Here is a 24,299-nt window from a genome sequence, read left to right on the forward strand (position 1 = left end):
GTGGAGCCCATCCTCTGTTGTGCACGGAACACTGGCCGAGGCTGCAAGATGCTCCAGCCTGGGCGGGCACACACCCACTTTGCAGTGGATGCCTTCAGGACCACCTGGCTGCCTGCAGCTTTGAGCTCCTCGGCAGGAACTCAGGGCATGGTGTTAATGCCCTTGTGGTGGGTGGCCAGGCTAGATCTATGCAGCTGCTTCAGGGCCACCTAAACGCTAGTTCCCCAGCCGGGGTGCCCAGACTTTGCTAGGCCCTGTCGGCCCACCCTGCTGCTCCATGTGCCCACCCTGCTGCTCCATGTGCCCACCCCTGCAAGGCCGCTCAGGTCAGGCACACAACCACTCTGTCCTGTTTTTATTCTGCAGCAGAATGCCCGACATAGAACGTAATTGCAAATATTTGGCTGTGCAAAAGAGGATAGTGCTTAAGTACAAACGGGAGACATGATTTCTTTAAATAAATACTTAAACACACTGGGTCCCACCAGCACCTGGACTCTAGGTTCTGTAGCGCAGCTGCCTCAGCTGTGGACCCATGGAGACGGCATGATCCGTCCCCCAAAATCAATGCATGGAATCGGGGAGGCAATGGTCGCTTTCACAATGAGCCCGTCCCACAGCCTCCCCACCCCACTCGGGGGCTGGCCGGGACGGGACACTGGAATTTCTCAAAGGTCAATGGTCCGTTAAGAGTTAAGTGTTCTACGCGGTGCCCGGGGCTCCTGAGGCAGGCGGACGCCTAGATGACCTTCTTCAGCTCATCGTACAGGACCAGCACGAAGGCACCCCCCATGCCCCGGAGCACGTTGGACCACGCACCCTTGAAGAAGGCTTTGCCTCCTTCGTCCTTCAAGATCTTCCGCCAGCAGTCGACGGTGCCCTTGTACATGATGTCGGCTGCAGGGGGAGAGGGCGGGTCACTGGGAGGTTCTCCGGAACACGCATGAAGCCACCCACGGGAGAGGCGGCAGACACTGACCCCCAACTGCCACCACCTGGATAACCTAGAGCTTCCACGCAGTAGGGAAACCGAGTCTGGACACCACCACCTAGGCTCAGGGCACTGCTGGGCCCCTTACTGGGGCACAGACTTCACACAGGACTGAAGCCCAGCCTGAAGAGCCCACGTTTGGTCAATGCAGAACCCCTACAACAGACAAGGTCAAGGACAGGCAGGCACCTGGACAGGGCCAGGAAGGAGACTTGAGTGACACTTGGGGAGGATTCTTGTCACCGGCCAGGTCCCCACGAAGCCAGCCTACTCATGGACACAATGTCCAAAATTTTTTGGGAAGCACCTCATCTGACAGCCCCACTCCTCCCAAGGGCTGGGCCAGAAGACCACTCGAGGTGCTGCTGGGTATCCCCCTAGACGCCAGTAAACAGCCCAAGACCAGGTACCTCCTTTGCGCCCCGACTGCATCATCATTCGCCTCCGCACGGTGTCGAAGGGGTAGGAGACGACGCCGGCCACGGCGGTCACGGTCTGCGCAATCATCCAGCTCACCACGATGTGGGTGTTCTTGGGGTCAGGGAGCATGCCTGTGGGGCACCACAGCGTGAGGCCCCAGCACCCCAACCGCAGATCCCAGCACCAGGCGAACTTACAGGCCAGGAGGGCTCAGGCTGGGGCCCCAGAGTGGCGTCTGTGGAGCAGGGGAGGAACGAGCCTTGCGAAGGGGGCACTGCAGAGGGAACCTGCCGTGCTCCAGACGCAAAAGCCCGCCCTGTGTGCTAAAAAGCCTAGGCTCATTTGCAGGAGCTGAACTCAGTCCCCCCGAATTCACACTAAAGCTCCCACCCTCAAAACAACTCTATCTGTAAACATCTTTAAAGAACTTATTTAGGCAAAATGAGGTCATATGATGGGCCCTGATCCCACAGGGCTGGTGTCATTATAGGAAGAAGAGATCCGAACAGAAACATGCACAGAGACGACCACGTGAGGACACAGGGAGAAGATGGACCACATGCCAGGAGGGAGGCTCAGCCCTGCCCACACGTGGACTTCGTAGTCCAGCCTCCGGGACGGGGGACATAACGTCTCTCTTTTAAGCTGCCCTGTCTGGGGTACTTGCTCTGGCAGCCCCAGGAGAAGGCTTACCTTTGGCCGTGTCGTACACGCCGAAGTAGGCTGCCCGGTAAATGATGATACCCTGCACAGACACGTTGAAGCCCTGGTACAGGCCCCGGATGCCGTCGGACTTGGTGATCTTGACCAGGCAGTCGCCCAAGCCTTTGAACTCCCGCTCCGTGGCCGATTTGCCCACGTCCGCCGCCAGGCGGGTTCGGGCAAAATCCAGGGGGTAGACGAAGCAGAGAGAGGTGGCTCCCGCCGCCCCACCAGAGGCCAGATTGCCGGCAAAATACCGCCAGAACTGCGTGTGCTTGTCCACGCCCCCCAGGAAGATCTGCTTGTACTTATCCTTGAAGGCGAAGTTGAGGGCTTGCGTGGGGAAGTAGCGGATGACGTTGGCCAGGTTGCCCCTCCAGAAGGACAACACGCCCTGCTCCTTGGGGATGCGCACGATGCAGTCTACGATGCCCTTGTACTGCTTATCCGCCGCGATCTGCTTGCTGGCATGTTGCACCTGGAGAGCAGGTGAAAAGGGTCACGCGGGGCCCTGGGCCAAATACCCACAGGCGGCTATGAGGTGTGTCTTTGCACACCGAGCTCGTGCACGTGACCTTGGGAGCGTCCCATGAGTTCGCGCCTCCAATAACCTGCTTTTACAGGTGGTGACTGTGCGGCTTCCAGCACTGCAAACGACGGCCCGGCAACAGTGTTGCCATTGGCGTCGTACTCGTAACGATTTCACTACTTGCGGGAGCGGTTTATTCTGCCTTGGGGCCGCACAGTCCACGGCAAGAAGCGGGGAACACCCGTATCCGGTAAAAGGCGTCCCCGGCGACCCGCCCAGGGTGGGTTACGTCCACGCGGCCACCCCGCGCGCCTGCGCCACAGGACCCCACCCCCGCGCCGGGCCCAACGCGCACGCGCGCATGTCACGGCCCCGCCCCTGGGCATGCAGCTGCGACCACATGACGGGCGCGGGCCTCCCCCGGAAGCGAACGGCAGCCCGACAAAGCGGCGCGGCCTCTCACTTCCGGCGCCCACCCGCCGGTTCGGTGCGCGCGGCTGGTACGGCCTGCTGTCCCTCCCGCTCTCCCTGCCCCGCCGCAGTCCCCGGCCCGCGCAGGCGCCCCACCTGCAGAAGCAGCTTGACGCGCTCGATCGGGGCCACGGCCGTCTTGGAGATGGCGGCGGCGATGCCTCCGGCCAGGAAGTCCTTGGCGAAGGAGATGGCCTGCTCCGTCATGGTGGGGGAGGGGGGGCGGTGTAGCGGGCGCACAGCGAAGTGCAGTGGAGGCGCGGAGAGCTGGAGATGGGCGCCGCTAGCTCAGCCCTGTCACCGCCGGGACCGAAAGGACGGGGCGCGCAGCGCGCAGCCGCTAAAGCGCCGACGCCACGCCCCTCGCCCCCGCCTGCCTCTCCCATTGGCTGAGCCGTGCGCCTGCGCCCCGCCCCTTCCCGCGAGCCGCGCCCCCGCGGGATGCCGGCACCCGCGCCTCGCCCCGCCGCGCCCTCCCGCGGGCCGCGTCTATTGGTTGTGCCGCGCCCCGACGACCGGCCCCTTCCGGCGTGCCAAGCCCCGAGGCATGTCGGGAACCGGGCCCCGCCCATGCGCCTTGCGGGCCGGTTCTCGGTGGCAGCGGTGACCTTGTCAAGGTCATGTCTAGGCCTGGGCGGGTGCAGCGGGGGGGGGGGGGCGGCGGCGGCGGCGGGGAATAGCTGTACCCAGACCCTGTGACACCTCCACCCTTTGGACCCCCGGCTCCCGTCCGTTCGCGGGCTCAGCTCGAAGCAGGAGGCCACGCCGACCCATCCCTGACCTTCGACCCCCCAGGCGCTGACCCCCCTCCCGCTCGTGGGACACACGCCTGCCGGCCCGCAGCGGCGCCCGGGAGGACCCGCCCCATCGCGGGGTCCCGGGCCTTGGCCCCGTGACGGCAGCGCTCGCCCACCCGCCCATTTCCTCGCCCTGCCCGCCCAGCCTCGGGTTCTCCCGCCCCGCCGGCCTCGGCCTGGTGGTCTGCCGGTCCCCGAGGGGCCGGTAGGAGCGTGCGGCCCTCCGCAGTCACACATGCGCTCATATGCACGCACGCCTACACACGCTGATACATGCCACACCTGGTGGAGCAAACGCACACCGGCGTACATGCATGCATGCACATGCACACACGTACACACACACTTGTGCTCATGCATACGTGCAGGCATGCGTGCACGCACGCAAGTACATGCACATATGTGGGCACGCACATACCTACACGTTCAGACCCGCCCACAGGAGGACATGCCTGGAAGGGGGGCAGCTGAGGTGGTGTCGTTCTGAAAATGCTTTTGTATGGAATTATAACCAAACGCCCCGGGGTCTAAGTGTATCAGTGGGTGAATTTCCCCAACACAGTAGCGGGTAGACGCAGCCCTTTGTCCCGAAAGCCCCTCAGAGGCAGCCCAGAAGCAGGGGTGTTTTATTTCCCTCCCTCCTAGCTTCTTACGTCCTGCTCCTACTGTGCCTTTCTCTTTCCCCTTTTCTGTCTGCTCCCCCTTCTTTTTTGGGGAGTTCCCGTATCCCCACCGGCAGGTGGAGTCCCTGGCGACGGATGAACGCAGGGCAGTGGAGACCCCACAACAGTGCGGACGCCCTGAGCCCGCGATTGCTTCAGATCCCAGTCCCGACCACGCCCCGTGTCCTTGTAAATGCCTTCCTGGGTTTGCCTGACCTGCAGGCAGGGGTGGTAAGGGCACCGGGCCTGAAGCTGCACGGGATGGGGGCGGCCCAGAGACCACAGGATGACAGGGTCTGGTCCTGCTACGATTTAAGGGAGGACCAGGGAGGTTCTGCACCTTCTGGAGGCTTCCCCACGATGATGGTGGGACGGAGTGTCCCTGGAGGCCCAGCCGACTTACTAGCTGCAGCCGTGGGGCTCTGCAGTAGAGGCCACAGGGGTGGGGACTTAGAAAAGCACCTCATCTGGCTGGCTGTTAATGGGATGTGCCTGTCTGGGCTTGGAGGGCCCCAGAGGGCAACTTTTGCTGCCCAGTGGGCCGGCCCGGACAGGCGCCAAAACCGCTCACTCAGGATCCAGTTGCAGAGCTCTGGGCCCCCGCGTTTCTGGTTTACAGCCTGTGCCACGGGATAGGCCATTCACCGCACACCAGTGGCAGCACACCTCCAAGGGATCCGCCCCCTTCCCAAGCACGGGACGCCCCACGCTGTCTGCTCGGTCCTATGGGCATCATGAGGGCCCCTGGCCACCCAGGGCCAGCACACACGCTGTGTTCCAGGAGGCCTCTGGAATGAAGCACGCACGAGCCTCTTTCTCACGGCCAAGTGGGGTTCATGTGTCTTTCTGTATGAAGTACACACGTGGGTGTTAAGCTCACACCTGATTGTTCCTCGTGTCAGGTGTGTGCAGGGCACACCGCCCCCATGCTCACCAGGGCTGACCTGAGAGGGCAGCAGGGCCTGACACCTGGAACTGGGAAAGGAGGGTCCAGATAGACGGCACACCTGGCTGGAAATGGAAAACAGGTGGGCTGCCTGGGGAAGGCGAGGAGGGTGTGTCCCCCAAGGGGTTCAGAGCCAAGGCCTCGGGGGATGGTGGGGGCAGGGCTGGGACGCATTCCTCAGCCCCCAGCACCCTGAGATTTAATACGGCCGCCTGCTCAGTGTTGGCGTACACGCTACTGCCAGACACTGGCTTTCTGTCCCCGAGTACTGTACCTGCCCGGCGTTCCTAATAAATGAATAAACTTCGTCTGATTTTTTACAACAAAAAGTCTCAGCAGACACAGGACAGCCAGAGGTCTGAGGACCCCTGGGTCCGTCCTAGGCTTTGACCCATTATCTGGCTGTGACTTTCCAACCTGGGTGTCCCCCTGGGTGGGGCCTCAGTTTTCCTGACACTTGTGGGCGTGGGAACTCAGCCCTGCCTGGGGCCCCGGCCCACTGGGCTCACGGTGGTCAGGGGTAGGGGGATTGGGTTCCCCTAGGGTGGATGAGTCGGTGCCTCTGTTAGAAGCACGGTTATTTCTAACAGACCCGGTGTCCTTAGACAGCTCTGGACACCACGGTGGGCCAGAGAGTAGGTGTGTCAGGCACCCAGGTCGCTTCTCACCAGGCATGTCTTGGCTTCCTACTCACTCTCCCAGCCTGCCTGGAACAGAAAAGGTGCCCTGCCCGGACCTGCCTGCCCTCCTGGGACAGGAAGGAAGCTGGCGAGTGGCCCAAGGTGACCTGATCGGTGTCACCCCAGCTCAGCTGGCCGAGTTCACACCGGATACAGCCCTGCTGGCAGGACACCAGCAGCCCAGGGCAAGGGGACAGGCGGGGCAGAGGAAGGGGCCTGGGTCAGGCGGCGCTCCGGCCCTCTCCCCTGCAGCCCATGCAGGGATGGGGGCAGTCAGGCCTGGTGCCCTCATCTTTGTTCTCCCAGAGGGAGCTGGGGGCACCCCACCGGACAGCACAGCCCTTACGACCACTTCAATTTCCTTCCTCGTCTATCGCGGCCTCTCACAGACACACAATTTGTGACTTCTTTAAAAAAAAGATGGAGTCCCTCCAAAATGATATGCTTGTGTCTTACGTGTACAACTGTATGATAAATAAATATAATCATTACTTTAAGTATATATAGGAATATACTGGTGCAACTGTATGTGAAACATACACAACAGATGCACTGTATTTAGGCCAAAGAGAACAGACACGTCACGGAAAGTCAAGGCACGTCCCATGGGCCCCAGGGGATGTCTGGGGAAGCACCGCCCTGCTGTGATCAAGCACTGCGTGTGTGTGTGTGTGTGTGTGTGTGCATGTATACGTATGCAGTGTGATCCTCCCTGGGGTGCGTGTGTGTGTGCGTGTGTGTGTGTGTATGTATGCAGTGCGATCCTCCCTGGGGTGCGCACAACCTACCACACGCACTGTGATCCTCCCTGTGTGTGTGTGTGTGTGTGTGTGTGTGTGTGTGTGTGTGTGTACGCAGTGTGATCCTCCCTGGGCTGCGTGTGTGTGTGTATGTGTGTGTGTGTGTGTGTGTATGTACATATGCAGTGTGATCCTCCCTGGGGTGCGCGCAACCTACCACACGCACTGTGATCCTCCCTGTGTGTGTGTGTGTGTGCGTGTGTGTGTGTGTACGCAGTGTGATCCTCCCTGGGCTGCGTGTGTCTGTGTGTGTGTGTATGTACGTATGCAGTGTGATCCTCCCTGGGGTGCGCGCAACCTACCACACGCACTGTGATCCTCCCTGTGTGTGTGTGTGTGTACGCAGTGTGATCCTCCCTGGGCTGCATGTGTGTGTGTGTGTATGTATGCAGTGTGATCCTCCCTGGGGTGTGCGCAACCTACCACATGCACTGTGATCGTGTGTGTGTGTGTGTGTGTGTGTACGCAGTGTGATCCTCCCTGGGCTGGAAGGGCCCTGCTTCCCTGTGGGGACAAGGACGGAAGTGGCAGCCGTGGGGCCACATGGACAAATGCACTCCAGGTAGAGCCTGGACACCCACCTGGGGATGGCCCCAGGCTCCCTCGCCACCGTGCTTGGCTGGTGTGCAGGCTCAGGGGCGTCCACTTGGGGACCCCACAAATGGACTCAGACAAGTGGCTCACGCTTTCTTTAATCTGTTCGCGGACACCACACACTGGCTGCAGCTCTCCTGGGAATGCCTTCCCTGGTGGTCACCGTGTGGACACAGGTGGCCCACTGGCCTCCTGGGGGCCTCTCGACGCCGCTCGGGTGCCCAGGACCACGTGCAGCGTGTCCCCTGCCTGCGCGGCCCGCACATCCCTGAAGCCGTGCTGCTCCAGCAGGCCTCGGTACTGGGCCAGGCTCCGCGGTCCGCCTTCGCCCTGCGCCAGCATGCTCAGGGCCTGCAGTGGGCCCCGCCGGGCGCCCCGTGCCGCCCCCGGGACCGAATCATCCAGCAGCACGTCAGCCACCAGGAGGCCACCACCTGAGGGAAAGGCACAAGGAGCTGCAGTCGCACCCAAGGTGCAGCGGGGTCCCCGGGTCATGGCCAGCTCCAGGGGGTGGGTGCTGAGGACAGTGCCCACCAGCCTGGGAAGGAGAGGGACAGTGGACGGAGGGAGCAGGAAACTGAGAAGTGGGGAGACAGAGTGGTCTCAGAACCTGCCTGGGAAGAGCCTAGACGCAGCAGGGGATGCCTGGACATTCCCAAGTACACCTGGAGCCAGCTTGGGGTGCTTGGACCCAGTGAGGGGGTGTGTGGATCCACCCAGGGGTACCTGGACCCAACGTGTGGGAGCCTAGACCCAGCTTGGGGACACCTGGACATTTCCAGGTAGACCTAGACTCAGCTCAGGGGTGCCTGGACCTGCCTAGGGCGTCTGGCCTCCTGTGGGCAGCCATGAGCTGGTGTCACTGAGGAATTCACCACGTAGGCAAAGATCCAAGGAATTTGGTCATGGGGACAGAGCCACAGTGCCACCGCCGCAGACCCTGGACGTCACCTCCGGCTCTAGGGGGCAGGGACAAGGACACTCAGGTGGCCCTCGAGTGCAGGCTGCGGCCCCTCTGCCATAAAGTTCAGAAAGTTGCCACCACTACCTGCAAATCAAGGGGCTGCTCAGGGAGATGTAACCCGAGGGCTGGGTGGAGCAATGTGCTCTCTGTAAAATCCACTCTATTTTTTTTTTGTTTTAAATGAAAACTGCCTTTGTGTTTTACAGCAGGAAACTCAGTGGCTGGTCTCACCTGGCTTGCAGCGGCTGGAGATACGGCTCAGCAACTGATGGACTCGGTCGTCGGGCCAGGCGTGCAGGATTCTGGACAGAATGTAGAGATCTGCTGCCGGAAGGCTGTCTTTGAAGAAGTCACCTGGTGTGATGACAAAATGCATTACATCCATCAGGGACATAAGAACCGGTCCACCCTACGGGAAGGGGGATGTGCCACTCTCCAGAATGGCCGAAATAGAGAGGTGCTACTTATGCTGTGGGGAACCATGTCCCCACAATATTCAAGTCCACCCAGTACTTGAGAATGGGACCTTGTTTCTGAACAGGGTCTTTGCAACTGTGATGAAAATGAAGGATCTGAGATGAGATCCTCCTAGGTGAGTGTGGGCCTAAATCCCATGACAGGTGTTCTTAAAAGGGACAGAAGAGGAGAGACACAGACACAGAGAGGCCATGTGGAGCCAGAGGTAGAGCTTGGAGGGACCCAGCCACATGCCCAGGGATGCCTGGAGTCCCCAGAAACCACAGGAGGCAGGAAGGGGCGTGGCCCTGCCCTGCCTGGACCCCAGAGCCCCACCTGGAACTCAGATATCTGCTCTGCAGAGCCAGGGGAGGGTGAGTCCGGTTACATGAATGCCCCTGTTTATGGGGATTTGTTACAGCTGCCCCCGGACACCACTGCAGCTCCCAGATGCCCGTGTGCGCCTGTGGACACACAAACCTTCCCAGCTTTTCACTTGTCTCCCTGCCTCATTCCACAAAGGATTAGCTGCAGCTCCCACGTATGCACACAAAACAAGCAAGACAGAAAAAATTGTGTTGGAGTAGAGGGGACCCTGGGCAAGTAGAGGAAAACCGGGGCAAGGTTTGCAGACAAGAGGCCCACGCTCGGGTCCTGGAGGGCTCTGGGGACCCCTAGGATGGCGGGCTGTTCTTTTTTTTTTTTTTTACTGTTTTCTTTTCCTACATCCGGCAAACATGTACCAGAGCTTTCACCACGCTCTCCTGGACTCAAAGCTTTCAGATGTTTCTTAGTGAGCTCAGGGCTGTGGTAACAGAGTCACATCCATCTCTGCGTCCTCACACAGTGCAGAGACAGACAGACAGACAGAGAGGGAGAGATCTCTCGTGTCTCTCTTTTTTTTACAAGGCCAAGGTCATATGCGATCAGGACCCACACTTAGGACCTCATTTCACCCTAAGCCCGTCCAGGTATATCACCCTGGTGGTGAGGGCTTCAGCATGTGAGTTTTGGGGCCACAGTTCAGCCCACAGTAGGACGACTGCCCTTCTTTTTAAGCAGAAGTAGCAAGGGGTCCTGGGGAAGTGGTGAGCCCAGTAACCAATGGGTTACAGGATGTTAAGAGCCTCCTTCCAATCCGTTGCGCATTCAGGGCTGCCTCCTAGAAGTCCCTCCTTGTGTCTAACCTCAGACCGTCTTGCTGTAGCTCATGGACGTCCACAATGCTGCCCTCCACCACACCCCATCCCCACCGACTCTCTCGCCCTGACCAGTTCCTACGCTGCTAACCTCATGCCCCATCCACGTGACTCGCGATTTGCTCCTGCATTGGCAAACAGACGTGTACCCACAGACACTCATGCACGGGAAAGCACAGCCACACAGAGCGTGCGCACGCACGTGCTCGCTCACTCGCTCACTCACTCACTCACTATCAGAGAAAAATAAGGCCGGTCAGGCAATGACCCAAAGCAAAGAGAGGAGCTTCACCTGGCACAAAGCTGACCCGTTCTGCCTGTCGGCCGTCAGGCTGAAAACACGCCACGTGCTCGATGACCTCCGGGAGGTCGAACACGGTCACCGTCAGACGTGGGTACTCCTGGGTGAGCTCGTGGGCGAGGGCGCCTGTGCAGCCTGCAAGAATGCAAACAGACTTTGTGACCCGACCCTTCCGGCGCTTACGAAACCCTTAGAGAGCCTTCACAGGAAAATTAGGCAAGACCAAAACACCGTTTGAGAACACGGACTGCAGCCTGCAGTGTGAAATGCAGCCAGCTGGTGGCAGAGACTTTCGGTGTCTCACACAAGCCTTGGGGCCTCCTGAGGCCAAGACCTCTGGAGTGGGCTGACCCAGGGCTGGTGGGTCCACACTCACAGGGGGTTCCCTAGAGAGCAGCTGTGGGGGCCACACTCTTCCTTCCCCTTTCTGAATATAGACATGATGGCTGGTGCCAGCGCAGCCACTCTGGGCCACCAGGAGGAAGGGGGTGCAGAGGATGGGGACATATGAGCTGACAGCATGGGAGTCCCCGGGTATCCCAACCTGCTACACCCTTTGGGCAGGCGTCTGTTCCTCCTCTGTCTACTGTCCTGGAATAAGCTTGGGTTGGGATGGGGTGGAGGATACGTGAGGCATAATGAGACCTAATGAATCAATCGGGAGCAGACGGGCTCCATGCTTCTCTCCCCTCCCCAGCAACCACAAAGAAGGGGAGGGGTCCTTGGCTATCCCCAGGACCTTGCAGCATTTGGTGTTACCTGCCTAAGCATGGTATCCACTGTGGCCAAATTTAGGTCCTCAGCTGATTGGTAAACACAGAAACCTGCTTTACAAGTCTTAGTAGCCAGTAAGGTGTCTGACCTAATACCAGGAAGGGCACACACGGACTCATTAGCACCTGCTCTTGGCAGGGGTGAGCGCACCTCCCAGGTCGCAGGCGGAGGTGAAGGCAGACAGGTCCAGAGCCGTGGCCACCTGGCGTGCGGTCAGCTTGGCAAGGCCATGCATGGCCCGCATGAACTGCAGCTGCATATCCTTGGCCTGGCAGCGGAGGTCCTAAAGGACAACAGTCTGAGCAGGCAGGCGCACGGCCCGGAGTGCCCTGTGTTGGCTGCTGGGCACGGCTCCTGGGCTGGTGCACTAGGGTAGAGCCGGGCTGTTGGGGGCGTGGGGCAGGGCTGCTTGGCACGGCTCTGTGGGCTGGGGCTATGCCGGCAGGCAACACCGCTACAGTCCACCCAGCTGACAGACGCCAGTACTCAGAGCCCGATTTTTAGTTCCCTGGGATTTCCACCCTAGAGGCTGTCATCTGCCCACAAAGGGTGTTACTGGAGAAAAACCAGGAGATAAGCCCCCCCATGGCGGGCACTACGGAGACCCAGGACTCCTCGCCCAAGTCCCCCAGGGGGACCTTGTGGTTTGCAGCACAGGAGGACTGGGGTCCCCAGGTCTGGGGAGGTGGTTACCAGGAAGGCCTGGAGGGGACAGCTTGGGGCCCCATTCTCCAGGTTCCCAGGGCAGGACTGCTGTGGGGACAAGGGCAGGGGGCCGGGGAGCAGCCGGAAGGTGTCCCACCACATGCCCATTACACACGGCAATATTCCTCAGCCCAAAAAAGGAGGGAACCCCTGAAACACACACAGCGTGGACGGTCCTGAACCTGCGGTGCTTGGGAGAGAGACGCAGACACACAGGGACACATGGGGTGGGATCCGCTCACAGGAAACGCCCAGAACAAGCAGGTGCACAAACAGACGTGGATTCGTGACTGTTGGGTAGGGAGGGGTGGGGAGGTCTGCTCGTGGGGACAGGATCTCCTTTGAGGGGTGGAATGCTCTGGAGCCAGACGGGGTGGCTGCATGAGACAGCGAACACGCTGAATGCCTGTCATTCACTTTAAAGTGGTTACAACAGGAAGTTTTACATCCTGTGAATTTTACCCCAATAAAATACACATGTAAGGACAATTAAGGAAAAACAAGTGCTGGGGAGAAGCCAGTGTGTGGAGAGAGTGTGTGCTGCGTGGGGCCCGGGTCTACACAACAGCTCAGGTCACAGGCTGTGACCCCAGTTTGGGGCAGGAGGGAATAATCGGCCGGCAGGGGTGCAGATCTGGGATCCTGGATGCAGGTCTGGGCTCACTGGAGTCTGTGGCTGCAGGCGCCATCCGCCTGCTGGGTTCGTGGGGCCTGGTGCCCCCAGGCCGCTTGCCTCTGCAACACTGTTCCAAGCAGGCCCCTCTGGGTGAGTGGCAGGACCTGCGTTTCCTCCCGATCGTTTCCCACTAGATGGCTGGGGCCCCCGTCCTCCCAGGCCTGGGCGTCTGATGTGCTCCAGGGCAGCGCACTGGGAGTGGGGTGCACAGCAGCCTTGCATGCCACCTCCCACCCCCCCCAGAAGATTCCAGGGAGGAAGGTGCACAGGGCTGGCGGCAGACGAGGCAGGGGCAGTTTGCAAACCGTGGGCTGAGCAGAGCAGGTCTGCTCGGGCTGACAGCACGGAGGGAAGCTGCTGTGTTTGTCCAGCACACCCGAGTCCCTTCCTGTGACAATTCTCCTTCTGGGTGGAACCCGCCCTGACCCTCACAAGGTTGCCGGAGCTGTGGCCGCCAGACACCCCCGTGCCATCCCCACCAAGCCTCCTGCTCACACTGCCTTCCCGTCAGGATTCCCAGAGCCAAGAAGGCAAACGTTTGCTCAGGCCTTTCCTACAAGGTTCTGGTTAGCGCACGGGTGAACCATGGGGCCTGTACCCCTGGGTCCTTCAGCATGACACACGTGGGGTGCCCAGGAATGTCTCAGCTCGCCCTACCTGACACGGGTCTCCCGCCTTCTCCCCAGAAGCCCTGTGGTTCTGGGTGGCTCCCTCCCGGACGGCGAACTCCAGGTGTGTGAAGAGATTCCAGGCGTGGCTGTCATTGCGCATGACGAAGCCGTGCAGAGAATATTCACCGTGTGACACCAGGTGGAGATCTGCCACCTCTGTGTTACTGTACCCTGCAAGGATGGGGCACCGTGTCAGCTTCCAGCAGGCATGTCCAGGCAGGCCCCACAACTGGCCTTACTAAACACAAGCATCCTCTATCTGATGGGGGCAAAGTGGGCATTCGGGGGCAGCTCAGCAGGGAGATGGTTCACAACAGGCCCAGGTGTCCCCCCAAACCGGCCGATGATCCCACAGGGGCAATTCCCCCATGGCTCTGTGATGGCCACCTGGCCAGCCTACGGTCCCTAATCACTCCAGGCTAGATGTCAAGGTGGAGGTGTTTTATAAGACTCATCGGCATTTGCAATCAGCTGACGCTAATTAAAGGAGATGCCCCTTGGGGATGCGTGTGGGCCTCATCCAACCAGCTGAAGGACTTCAAAGCACAGGTGACGTTTTCCTGAGGCACAGGGGATCCTGGCTCCAGACTACAGTGTCAGCATCTATGGGGCTTCCCGCCGGCCGGCCTGCCCTCTGGACTTCAGCTGTGCCAGCCCGTGGGTGGAGGGGCCAATTCCGTGTCCTGGCCGACCCATGAGGGCTCTGCTTCTCTGAAGAGCCCAACAGGCCCAGGGTCCTTCCCCTGCCCACCCACCTCTCCCTCAAGCAGGCTGTCCAGAGGGTTCAACTGGGGCCCCGTGCAAGGCGCCTGCCAACACGTTATGAGAAGCTCTGAGGGTCCGCAGCTTAAGCCCGGAGGTGGCAGCCTCTTTCCACATTTGGTTCTTTCTCAACAGAGGTTATTATTAAAATGAGCTGGATGGACAGGGCCTTGTGTGCCTGTGCTCCAAATCTCAAGCACAGACTCGCACACCTCTTGTACAAAGGGCAGCTTTGGGGGGCCTTCACCAGTACCCCCACTTTCCCCCTTGTCCCAGAAAGGAAACTGCCTCTGCTGCCTGGGAACTTCCGCCTCCTGCCTTTCCCAAGCTCAGGGACCACCCACAGACCACACAAGGGTTCTGTTCGGTTCAGCAGACACAGTTTCATCCATCCATCCATCCATGCATTTATCTCATCCACCATCCATCCATGCATCCATCCATCCATATCTATTATCTATCATCTACATCTACCTGCCATATTTATCAACCTACATACCCATCCATCCATCCATCCATCTATATCTCCTGTCATTTGTCCGTCCATAACTATGAGCTACCATCTATCCATTCATCTACATCTATGACCTACCCATCTATCTACCTCTATCACCTATTCATCCATCCATTCACCCAGCAACCCACCCATTCACCCACCTACATCTTCTGTCATCTACCTACCTACCTTTCTACCTTCCCAGCCAGCCAGCCCCTGTATCTCCTGTCAGCCATCTATGTGTCGTCAACTATTATCAATCCATATCTGTGTGTCTGTGTATCTATGTATCCAACCATCTCATCTGAATTAATAAGTAAAAATGAACATCTGTGTGGTGCACACATACTCACCTATTGGTCTGTTTCTCTGCTGAACTGACCGATACAGCCTTTTACCACCACAGCCCATAAGAAAGCTGTTCTCTTTCTTGTAACACATGCACACAACTGCCTGTGTTTCCTCTCTCCCGTCCGCCCCTGCATCTCACCTTCTGGGGAAAAGCCGTCCGAAGGCAGCGGGACGGATGGTCAGGTCCGCCCTGCCTCGGCTCAGAGGTCACCTTCACTCTACGACTCGCTTCCTTCCACCTGCCAAGATTTGGGCACAACACCTTGGAAGAAGACCCCTTACCTCTCTCCGTCTTCTGCAGTAGCCCCAGGGCCGCACAGACATCCAGCAGCCGCCCGATTCCACACACAGATGTGTTGGTTTTGACTGCAACATCCAGGGCCCCCAGGGGGGCTTCATCTTTCAACAAATCAAACACCTTCAACTTGCAAGCCGTGAACAGGGCCTGTCCGTTAGACACAAGTACACGTAGACCTATTATAGGATGAATCAGGCACTTTTCCCTCCTGTTGGACTCCAAGGACGGAGGTCAGAACCGTCACAGTGGAGTATGTAACTCATCTCAGTCTGGGCAGTGGTCACGTGAGTGTACACGCGCGCCCAAAGTCAACAAGATACAGGCAAGATTTGTGCATTTTACTCTAAGTACCTCAATACAAGGAACTTTAAAAAAAAGTATTTAACTCATCAGTTGATCCCGCTTCTGCAGAGTTTAGTGGATTGAGGCTCTCGCTGGTACAAGGTTTGCAACAAGGTAAAAACCTATCAATGAATGTCGAGCAGAAAAAACATCCACGGGAGAAAAATCAGTGTGCCCCTGTTGGCGGCCGACCATGTCCTCCTGGGGTGCTTGTGAAGCCTCAGCTTCTTGGACTTCAGAAGGGGACTGTGTTTGGACACAGAGGCCAGCAACCGGGATACAGTGTGTCTAAGCTGCTCAAGATACATGCCCTCGGGGGACATGGGTAACCCTCCCTTGGTAGGTGGGCAGACGGATCAGTAGGTAGGTGGGTAGAGAGACAGGCAGACAGATGATACAGATTGATGACAGACAGAGAGAGATAGACAGATCGATGATAGATACATGATGGAAGATGGTTAAGCAACCTGGAACCATAGCAGAGCCCAGTCCTGTGATGTGTGGTCCCTGCAAAGTAGTTTTAACCGTTTGTATGTAAATCAGAGATGCTCTGGCACAGTCCAGTATGACCTGCCTTTTCCCTACCCACTATACATCCTCCTCCAGGTGACGAGATGACGGGGAGGTGGCTGGGGTGGAGTGTGGCAAGGGGCGGCCCCCAGTCCCACAGCCTGAGCCCCCGCCCGGTATGCCCACCTCCCCAGGTGAGCGCTGACATCACCCTGCAGAGCCGCGGCAGGGGAGATGGCCACCTAGCTTCCCCACATTCCCAGGAGCCCGGAGTGGCTGGAAGGTGGCTTCACAGGGAGGAGCCAGAGATGGTGGGAGCCGGCTACGCAGGTGCACAGGAGCACGAGGGGCTGAGGCCCACCTGACCGTGGCAGACATGGCAGAGGCTGCCTGGATGGGCTTCTGTCCCAGATGCTGTCCGGTTGGGCCTGGGTACTTCTCAGAAGCATCCGTGAGCAGCTAAACTACATGTCTACCAGGAGGGCCATCGGAGCTGCAGCCGTGGGCACAGGCTGGTGCCCACATGCCTGGCAGAGCCTCTGGCTGGGGCAGCGTCTGGGATCCCAAGGCCAGTCACTGACCCTGTCTGCCCTCCAGGCTGCTGCTGACCCAGTGCCATAGTCCGCCTGCCACCTGGCCAGCTGGGCCATGGGGCACCTAAGGCTGCCGCCAGCTAGCGATCTGGCCTCCCTCCCAGGGCTGTGGCAAGGCCTTCCAGGAACATACGGCGGCCCCATGCTGGGGTCACACGGGCACTGCTCACCCTCAAACCCCGAGACCTCCTCCAGCCAGGCAGAGAACACAGCCCCTACGGCCCCGAGCACCTGCCTCGCACACCAGCACTTCAGCCCAGGAAACTGGGGCTGAGGCACCTGCCCTCCATCTTCCTGGAAGTCACTATCTCTGTGTCAAGCCATTGAACAAAGGCACAATTATCAGCCGGGCACATCTGAGGCTGAACAGTGGCCCCATAAAGATATGCCTATGTCCTGGGAATGGGGCCTTGTTTGAAAACAGGGTCTCTGCAGATAGGATTAAGGGGAAGATCTGAGATGAGGTGGTCCTGGATGAGGGTGGCCCTAAATCTAATGGCAGGGGTCCTCATAAGAAACAGAAGAGGAGAGACAGGGACACAGAGGGGAAGCCACGTGGAGATGGAGGCTGAAACAGGGACATGGACACAGGCTCAGGGCCGCCTGGAGCCCCCAGAGGCTGGAAGAGGCAGGAAGGAGCTTCCCTGGGGCCTGTCGGGGAAGCGCAGCCCTGCCCTGCTTGGACCTCAGACATGTGGTCTCTAGACCTGGAGAAGATGACTCCTGTGGGTTAAGCCCGCAGTTTGGGGTCACCTGTGACAGCCGCCACTGGACATTTGCACAGGTACCTTTGAAGCTTTGAAGCCGTCTATCAGTTCTAGAAGTTCGGTCGGGAAGGGTGGCTGGCTCTCTGCCGTCCTGTCATGATTCGCCTCCTGTCTGCCCCGAGCGTGGGCGGCATCGCCACCACCCTCATCCGAGCCGCCACCTTCCATGTCACTCAGGTTCTCGAAGCTGTCCACAGCCGGGATGGAGTCGTGCTTGGTCCGCTGGACGTCCTCATGGCGGGGTGGGTAGTACAGCTCTACCAGCTTCTTGCAGAAGTGGTTCAGGGGGAAGCCGACGACGTTCAGGAAGTCTCCACGGACGTACTCCACCAGCATGCCGCCCAGGGCCTGGATCCCATAGCCGCCAGCTTTGTCCCTGCGTCCAGCGAGGTGGGTCGGAGAGAAGAGACTGGGTTACAGGAGGAATTGACGTCCACGGGGTCAGAAGGCCCACGGCTGGTGCTGCCATCCCAGCAGACACCCATCCAGCCGACTTCACCCTGGGCAGCCACACACGAGGGAGCTGGGCTGCAGGTGAAAGTCCATTTGATGCTCCTGTCCCTACTGTGGGCAACTACAGGGCGCAGGGTGGCTGAAGGGGAAGCTGCCCTCCACGCCAGGCTTGGTGTGTGGTCTGTGGATTGCAGTCAAGGACCCAACCCCCACATCCCTGGCCCGGGGGCCTCTGCTGAGACCTCCTTATGGAGGAATGAGGGGCCCTGAAGACCCTTCTGGCCAACGGGGAGTCCGGTTCCCTCCCACGAGACCCAGAGGTGAGTTTACAGGACTGAGCACAGCATGCGGGGTGCAGGCCCTGGGGGCAGCCATGGGCCACCTGATTCCTCTGCGGGCAGGTGGGGCTCAGGGCCACACCTCGATGGAGACTCACATGGGCTCCCCGCTGTCGATGTATTCCCAGAGGAGCTCCTCGGACAGCTCCGAGAACTTCACCATCGTCTCCTCATGGAATTCCGAGATGCTGGTTTCGAGCTGGCCGTCTGCAAGGACAGAGCCCCCGGGTGAGGGTATGCAGCCTGTATCCCCACACTGGGGCCTCTGCACTTTGGGGAAGTGAGTCTGGGCTTTGCACGCAATTCAGATGTTAATCTTTCACGTGTGTTGGGGGGTGGACGTTCACTTTAGACAAGAAATGATAAAAGATCAGGAACTCGGCAAGCAGGAGAAACACAGGCCCCGAGGAAACAGGGACTCAGGTCTGCTTCTGGGAATGAACTTCTGGTATCAGCTTGAGGCCTGTGGGGCTCGGAAAGCCCTGAGCACCACACAGCGGCCATGCCTAGTGGTCCCCTGAGAGACTCCATCGCTCCAGCTGTCCTGGGGTGAGTGGGGTCCCTAAAACTCGTGTGGAAGCGGGGCCTGGGAACAGCACCTTATTTGGAAGTATGGTCTTTGCAAGTGGGGTCCAGTGTAGGATATGAGATGAGGTGTCCTGGATGAGGGTGGCATAAATGCAATGACAGGTGTCCTCATAAGGGACAGAAGAGGGGAGACACAAGACACAGAGAAGCCATGTAGAGATGGAGGCAGAGACGGGAGTGAGCCGGCCGCACACCCAGGGCCGCCTGGAGCCCCCAGAAGCTGGAAGAGGCAGGAAGGAGCCTCCCCTGGACCCTGCCCCTCCTGGACCTCAGACGTCTGGTCTCCAGAGCTGGGGGAGGATAATTCCTGTGGTTTAAGCTTCCTACTGTGTGGTTCTTTGTTACGGCCGCCCCAAGACACTCACACCATAGCCAGTGTTAGAGGGGTCTGGTTCCCAGGAGAGACAGGAAAGAAGGTGGGTGGGGGCACCATTTCTGACTCCAGCACGTGCTCCATCCCCAAGGGCTCCAGGCTGAAGTCCAAGAGGGACCCAGAGGGCAGAGCAGATAAGCTGTGGCTGCTGAGCCCACCGCAGGGAAGCAATCGGGGAGCCCTGGGGCCAGGGGACACCAGCGTCACGTGGGCCTCACTCCTCCGCTTCTCAGGGCCTAAGGTGTGCGACACCCCGGCAGGTTGCACGAGGCGGGTACTACATGTGGCGCACAGTGAACCCTGAGGCTGGCACGCGGGGTCCCGACGTCCCAGGCAGGATGGGAGGGCCGGGCTCGTGTGGGAACATGCCCCAGCAGCCCCCGAGGGCCCAGGTCACTGGGAAGGCCCTGTGCTCCCAGGGTGGCCAGGCCACGTACCTCTGCTGGAGCAGTGTACGATGGCCACACCCGTGAACACGCTGTGCTCCTTCCCATTCAACCTGCAAGACACAAACAGCGCGGTGCCGTTCACACGGGAGCTGGGATGGGAAGAGGGCTGTTTGCTGTCTCCCGGTGGGGTTGAGGGAGACGACCGCCCGCAGGACACTGACCACCTCTCTGTCGGGAGCAGAAGCCCCTGGGCAGTGGCGGTTGGATGGAGGCAGGCCTGCAGGGACAGTGCTGAGAAGGTGAGGGGCACGGAGGGAGCAGCAAACACAAGGAAGTTCCAGACGCTGGCTCCGGCCTCCCGTGGCATGTGCCCGGTGGACCTGCCCACCTGCACTGGAGGCACAGTGTTCCCCAGGAGATGACACGGCACCCACCTGGACAGCATGTTGTAGGCGTCCTGCTTGTCCACCGGCTTCTCCAGGATCAGCCCCCCGACCGTCTGCAGGAGAAGCAGGCAGGGACAGGGCCGTGCCCCCAGGCCGCATCTGTGAATGCGCCCTGCCATCCCATAAAATACAGCCTTGAAACAGTTCAGGGCATTTGGTGCATTCACGACATAGGGCCACCACCCGCTCTGTCTAGGTCCTGACTATTCCCGTGGCCCTGTAACTGTCCCCATCTGCCAGCTTCCACCACCTCTGTGGACGAACACGAGTCCACGTTCAGCCTGTGGGTCTGCCTGGTACGGGCACTGCTATCCATGGGATCCCCGTGTCCTCATGGGGTCATCCCTCGGTGCATGTCTGTCCTGATCCCCTCTTATTACTAGGACACCAGCCCTATGGGATCCGGTTCCACCCTTTGACCTCCTTTACCTGGATCCCCTCTTTAAAGACCCCATGTCTAAGTACCGCCCCATCGTGAGGTCCTGGCTGAGGGCCTCAGCATGCGGACTGTGGGACCCAGCTTAGTCCCAGCACTGCAACTACTCCATCATATGGTGCTTCTGTGTGTAATGCTTGGAGGAACCGGCACTGTTTGATTTTAGACTTCCACGTGCAGGTCTCACCAACCACCAGCACCAGCGACAGACTGTCACCTGCACTTGGTACCATCAACCCAGGCTGCGTGGCATGAGCCGCAGGAAGATGGGGCCTGGAGTCGCCCCATCCGGCGTGTTCTGACCCTGGACTCTCTCAAGGTTCAGATGGGTGGTGCCCGGCCTGGGGACCGTGGTGGCCGCTCACCCCTCAAGGGCAGCATTCCCGGGCTTTGCTCTCACTGTGGTAAGGACAGGCCTGTGTGACCAGTCATGGCAGAATGCAGCTCACAGGGGCTAAAACCCTGTTGTGGGTAGAACGGTGTCCCCCCAAAAGATATGCCTAGGTCCTAACCCCCTGCCCTGTAAATGGGATGCAGTTTGGAAACAGGGCCTTTGAAGATGTACTAACATTAAGACGTGTTTGTACTGCAGTAGGGTGCACCCGCATCCTACAGGACTGGGGTGTCCTTACAGGAAGAGGAGATGAGGACACAGACATGCACCCACGGGGAGAAGGCCATGTAGGGGTGCGGGAAGACATTGGCTGGTGTGTCTCGCAGCCAAGGGGCTCCAGGTTTTGGCAGTGGCCCCCAGAAGCTGGAAAGGGCAATGGAACAGATTCTGTCTGCAGCCGCCAGGAGGCAGCCCTGCGCACACCTTCATCTCCCTCACAAGCACACGCAAATCAAACGAGAGAGTAGAAAGGGGCCATGAGGGGTGACTCACCACGATCGTGTCTGCCCCTATGACAATATCAGGGGTCCGGAGGTCTTTCTGCAAGAAATCCATACTCAGCTTTAGAGGTGACGTTCCTACAGCTCCAGGGTGCCCACCCTGCGGGGGTCAGCACTGCGCAGGACTGTAGCCCATAGGGTCTGTGTGGCCACTTCTGGGGACAACACCCAGCTGTGCTATCCTGAATTAAGGCCAAGCGTTGCTGGCCCACTTGATGTAGTTAAAGAAAAGGTACTTTGGACAATAAAATAAATCCAAGTGGGAAATTTAGTCTTGAGCCAGACACACTCATCTAAAATCTGTACAGAACCTTAAAATTAGCTTTAAATACTAGCATTTCCATTACTGAAAATCGATTGACACTCATTCATATACCGATACTTAACGGAGCAGTGACTACCGTGTACTTACTGTATTATCTAGATTGAGACAGGATGTTATCTTGACACACCGTAATGGATAAGCTACATTAATTCTATGTCATGATACTGTTATATTAATTACAGTACATTATATAATAACTGAGATAAGCTAATCTAATTTGTCACACATGCTATACTAATGCAATAGTATATTATATGGCAGCACCATTGTAATAGATAAGTTACATTAACTATATCATAAATGACACTGTTGTATCAATTATAACAGTTCACTACAAAACAACACACAGCAATAAATAAGCTGTGGGCATCCTGTATCATGTATGATGCTCTTTTATTAACTACAACAGCATGTTACACAGTAACATAATAGTAGATAAGCTACTGTTGACTATATTGTAAATGATGACTTAGTTATAATGTATTACATGGTAGCAGACAGTAACAGCTAACCTACATTAATACTGTATCATAAATGATGCCGTTACATTAATTATAACTTTGCTACAAAGTAACACACAGCCATAAGCAAGGCGTATTAGTTCTACATTATAAATGATGCTGTTATATTAATGGCAACAGTGTATTACACAGTAGCCCCGAGTCATAAAGTATATTAACTACAGTGACACTGTTGCATTAATTTTAATGGTGCCTCACATACCGACACAGCAATGGGCTCTCCGTGTATGTGGCATTTATTACATTATTACAGCGTGCCACATAGAAACCGTCAGCAGTACCCAGCTGCATCAACTGCATCCTGAAAATGGTCCTTACTTATAACATGTACAGAGAAAAAATGAAAACACAGCAAGAGAACTTTGAAAAAGCAATAGGTCCTTGCCTCATGCATCCTTCTGGCCACCTCCAGGGCCTTCTGCTTGGCCGTCTCAATGGCGTAGGCATAAGGGGTGGGGAACGAGGCTTTATGAAGCTTCTCTTTAAACCTGGAAGGAACCACCTCGAATCTGAGACCCTAGAACGGGAGGAAGGACATCTTGAGGGTCCTGGGAAGACCCCAGGCTGTAGAAAAGCCCATGCACGATTCATGGGACATGGGGCCTCTTCCAGCTGAGAGCTCGGTCCCCACATCTATCTGCTCACTGGGCACCTCCGGGCCAGCTCCTCGTTGGTGAGGCGCAGGGGCCTGGCTGGGGCCGCGCAGCCCTGGCCGGAGGACCTGGGCTCATGCAGCTGCCGAGGACATGGCGGCCATCAGGGAAGCTGGACCAGGGTGCTCGGGCCTGTAGCTCCAGAGGCCAAAGGGCTTCCCGGTGTCCTTCACCCCCATGGACGTCAGGCAGCTGAATGTACACTGTCCACACAAGGCGCAGCAGAGCGGACACAAAGGACAGGGGTGAGAGGGGGAAATGTGGTTGCTGTACTGTGGCTCCCCCCGTGGACAGCTGGATGGTGCCTGCAGGGTACTGGCCATGCACAGTCAGGTGGGACAGCAAAGTGGGCCTTGGCCCAGAGGGTAATGTCCTGGTCTCCAGGGCACACGACTGGGCATCCGGCTGGCTCCGACCTGCCCTGTCCCCCCGCGTGAAGTCCCCATGGCCAGTACTTCCGGCACTCCCAGGGCCCCAGGACCGCCCTGTGAGCCCGGCCCCCTTCTGTCCCCAACCCTGCCGGTTCCCCTGGAGGTGCTAACCCTCCGTGCGTGACCCCCCCATGATCCCACCCCTACGACCCTAGCTCTGTCCTTCCCCCACGACCGACTCCTGGATGGTCAAGCTCAAGCACACACCGGGCCTTGGCCTGGCAGCCCTCGGGCCAACCAAGCCACAGGTCACCAAGCCCGGCCTCAAGACCCTGGTCCCGGGACCACAGGGCGCCCATGTTCCTGCAGACTGCAGACCTGGGTCACTAGGGCCCTGGGTCAGTAGGCAGGGCCCAGACACCCCCGCCCACAGTCCGTGGCCTCCAGGTCACAGAGAACCTTCCTTCCCCTGCCTCTGCGGAACCCCCCGCCGCTGCTCACGGGCCCTGACCTACAGACCCCAGCCCTAGGCCTGCTGCAGAGACCCCCCCCCGCCCAAACCTGGCCTGACCGCCCCCTCTCACCACCAGACCCCAGTCACCAGGGCCCACAGGTCCGGGGGTCGCAGTCAGTAGGTGCCCGGCACTGGGCCCCGCACAGGCCCCGCAGCCCCCGGCCCCACTAGGCCCCGCAGGCCGGGGCTCACCGCCTGGTTGAGGATCTCCCGGCGGCGCGGGGAGGCGCTGGCCAGCACCACGCGCTTGCGCAGCAGCTTCCCGATCACCGGGCACAGCACCATGGCGGCCGCGCACGCCCGTCCCGGCCCCGCGGCACAGAGGCCCCAAGACTGAGAGTTCGCCCGCTCCCGGCGCCGCGGCCCGGGAAGCCCTGCTTCCGCCCCTCCCCGGCTCCGCCCCTCCCCGGCTCCGCCCCTCCCCGGCTCCGCCCCTCCCCGGCTCCGCCCCTCCCCGGCTCCGCCCCTCCCCGGCTCAAGCCTGGCCCCGCCCCTTCCGGCCCCGCCTCCGCCAGTTCGCCTGACCGGACTGCGCTTGGGC

At 59.0% G+C, this 24,299-nt stretch overlaps 2 protein-coding genes across 3 annotated transcripts; both read right to left on the reverse strand.

Annotated features, from left to right (window-relative positions):
- Window positions 1–338: 338 nt before the first annotated feature.
- Window positions 339–3,442, reverse strand: SLC25A6 (solute carrier family 25 member 6). Its single transcript, XM_017648168.3, has 4 exons — window positions 3,210–3,442; window positions 2,105–2,591; window positions 1,402–1,542; window positions 339–897 (listed from the first exon to the last, which is right to left on the reverse strand). Exons 1-4 carry the CDS (start codon window positions 3,318–3,320, stop codon window positions 740–742), a joined length of 897 nt encoding a protein of 298 aa, XP_017503657.1. The 5' UTR covers window positions 3,321–3,442; the 3' UTR covers window positions 339–739.
- A 4,232-nt stretch (window positions 3,443–7,674) lies between these two features.
- LOC108389195 (acetylserotonin O-methyltransferase like) lies at window positions 7,675–24,153 on the reverse strand. 2 transcript variants are annotated; one of them, XM_017647822.3, is made up of 13 exons: window positions 23,951–24,151; window positions 22,606–22,737; window positions 21,367–21,414; window positions 20,033–20,097; window positions 19,647–19,708; window positions 18,347–18,455; window positions 17,479–17,833; window positions 15,230–15,392; window positions 13,325–13,509; window positions 11,437–11,569; window positions 10,504–10,647; window positions 8,788–8,910; window positions 7,675–8,026 (listed from the first exon to the last, which is right to left on the reverse strand). In XM_017647822.3, the coding sequence occupies exons 1-13, from the start codon at window positions 24,041–24,043 to the stop codon at window positions 7,752–7,754; spliced, it is 1,887 nt and encodes a 628-aa protein (XP_017503311.3). In that variant the 5' UTR covers window positions 24,044–24,151; the 3' UTR covers window positions 7,675–7,751. The 2 variants fall into 2 exon arrangements, with proteins under 2 accessions (XP_017503311.3, XP_036869276.2); XM_037013381.2 differs by lacking the exons at window positions 11,437–11,569; window positions 13,325–13,509 and having other exon boundaries at window positions 23,951–24,153.
- Window positions 24,154–24,299: the final 146 nt, after the last annotated feature.

The sequence above is a fragment of the Manis javanica genome, chromosome X, assembly GCF_040802235.1.
Source record: "Manis javanica isolate MJ-LG chromosome X, MJ_LKY, whole genome shotgun sequence".
Lineage (NCBI taxonomy): Eukaryota > Metazoa > Chordata > Mammalia > Pholidota > Manidae > Manis > Manis javanica.

What these genes read in the sequence shown, in the direction of transcription:
- SLC25A6 (XM_017648168.3), bottom strand. Translation starts at nt 3,320, where the DNA reads ATGACGGAGCAGGCCATCTCCTTCGCCAAGGACTTCCTGGCCGGAGGC. An exon ending in GCGTCAAGCTGCTTCTGCAG is followed by an intron (nt 2,592 to 3,209) that starts GTGGGGCGCCTG and finishes CCTGCTCTCCAG; the next exon opens with GTGCAACATGCCAGCAAGCA. An exon ending in GCAGTCGGGGCGCAAAGGAG is followed by an intron (nt 898 to 1,401) that starts GTACCTGGTCTT and finishes CTCCCCCTGCAG; the next exon opens with CCGACATCATGTACAAGGGC.
- LOC108389195 (XM_017647822.3), bottom strand. Translation starts at nt 24,043, where the DNA reads ATGGTGCTGTGCCCGGTGATCGGGAAGCTGCTGCGCAAGCGCGTGGTG. An exon ending in ACGGCTTCAAAGCTTCAAAG is followed by an intron (nt 15,393 to 17,478) that starts GTACCTGTGCAA and finishes TCTAACGGACAG; the next exon opens with GCCCTGTTCACGGCTTGCAA. An exon ending in ACGGGTCAGCTTTGTGCCAG is followed by an intron (nt 8,911 to 10,503) that starts GTGAAGCTCCTC and finishes TCATCACACCAG; the next exon opens with GTGACTTCTTCAAAGACAGC.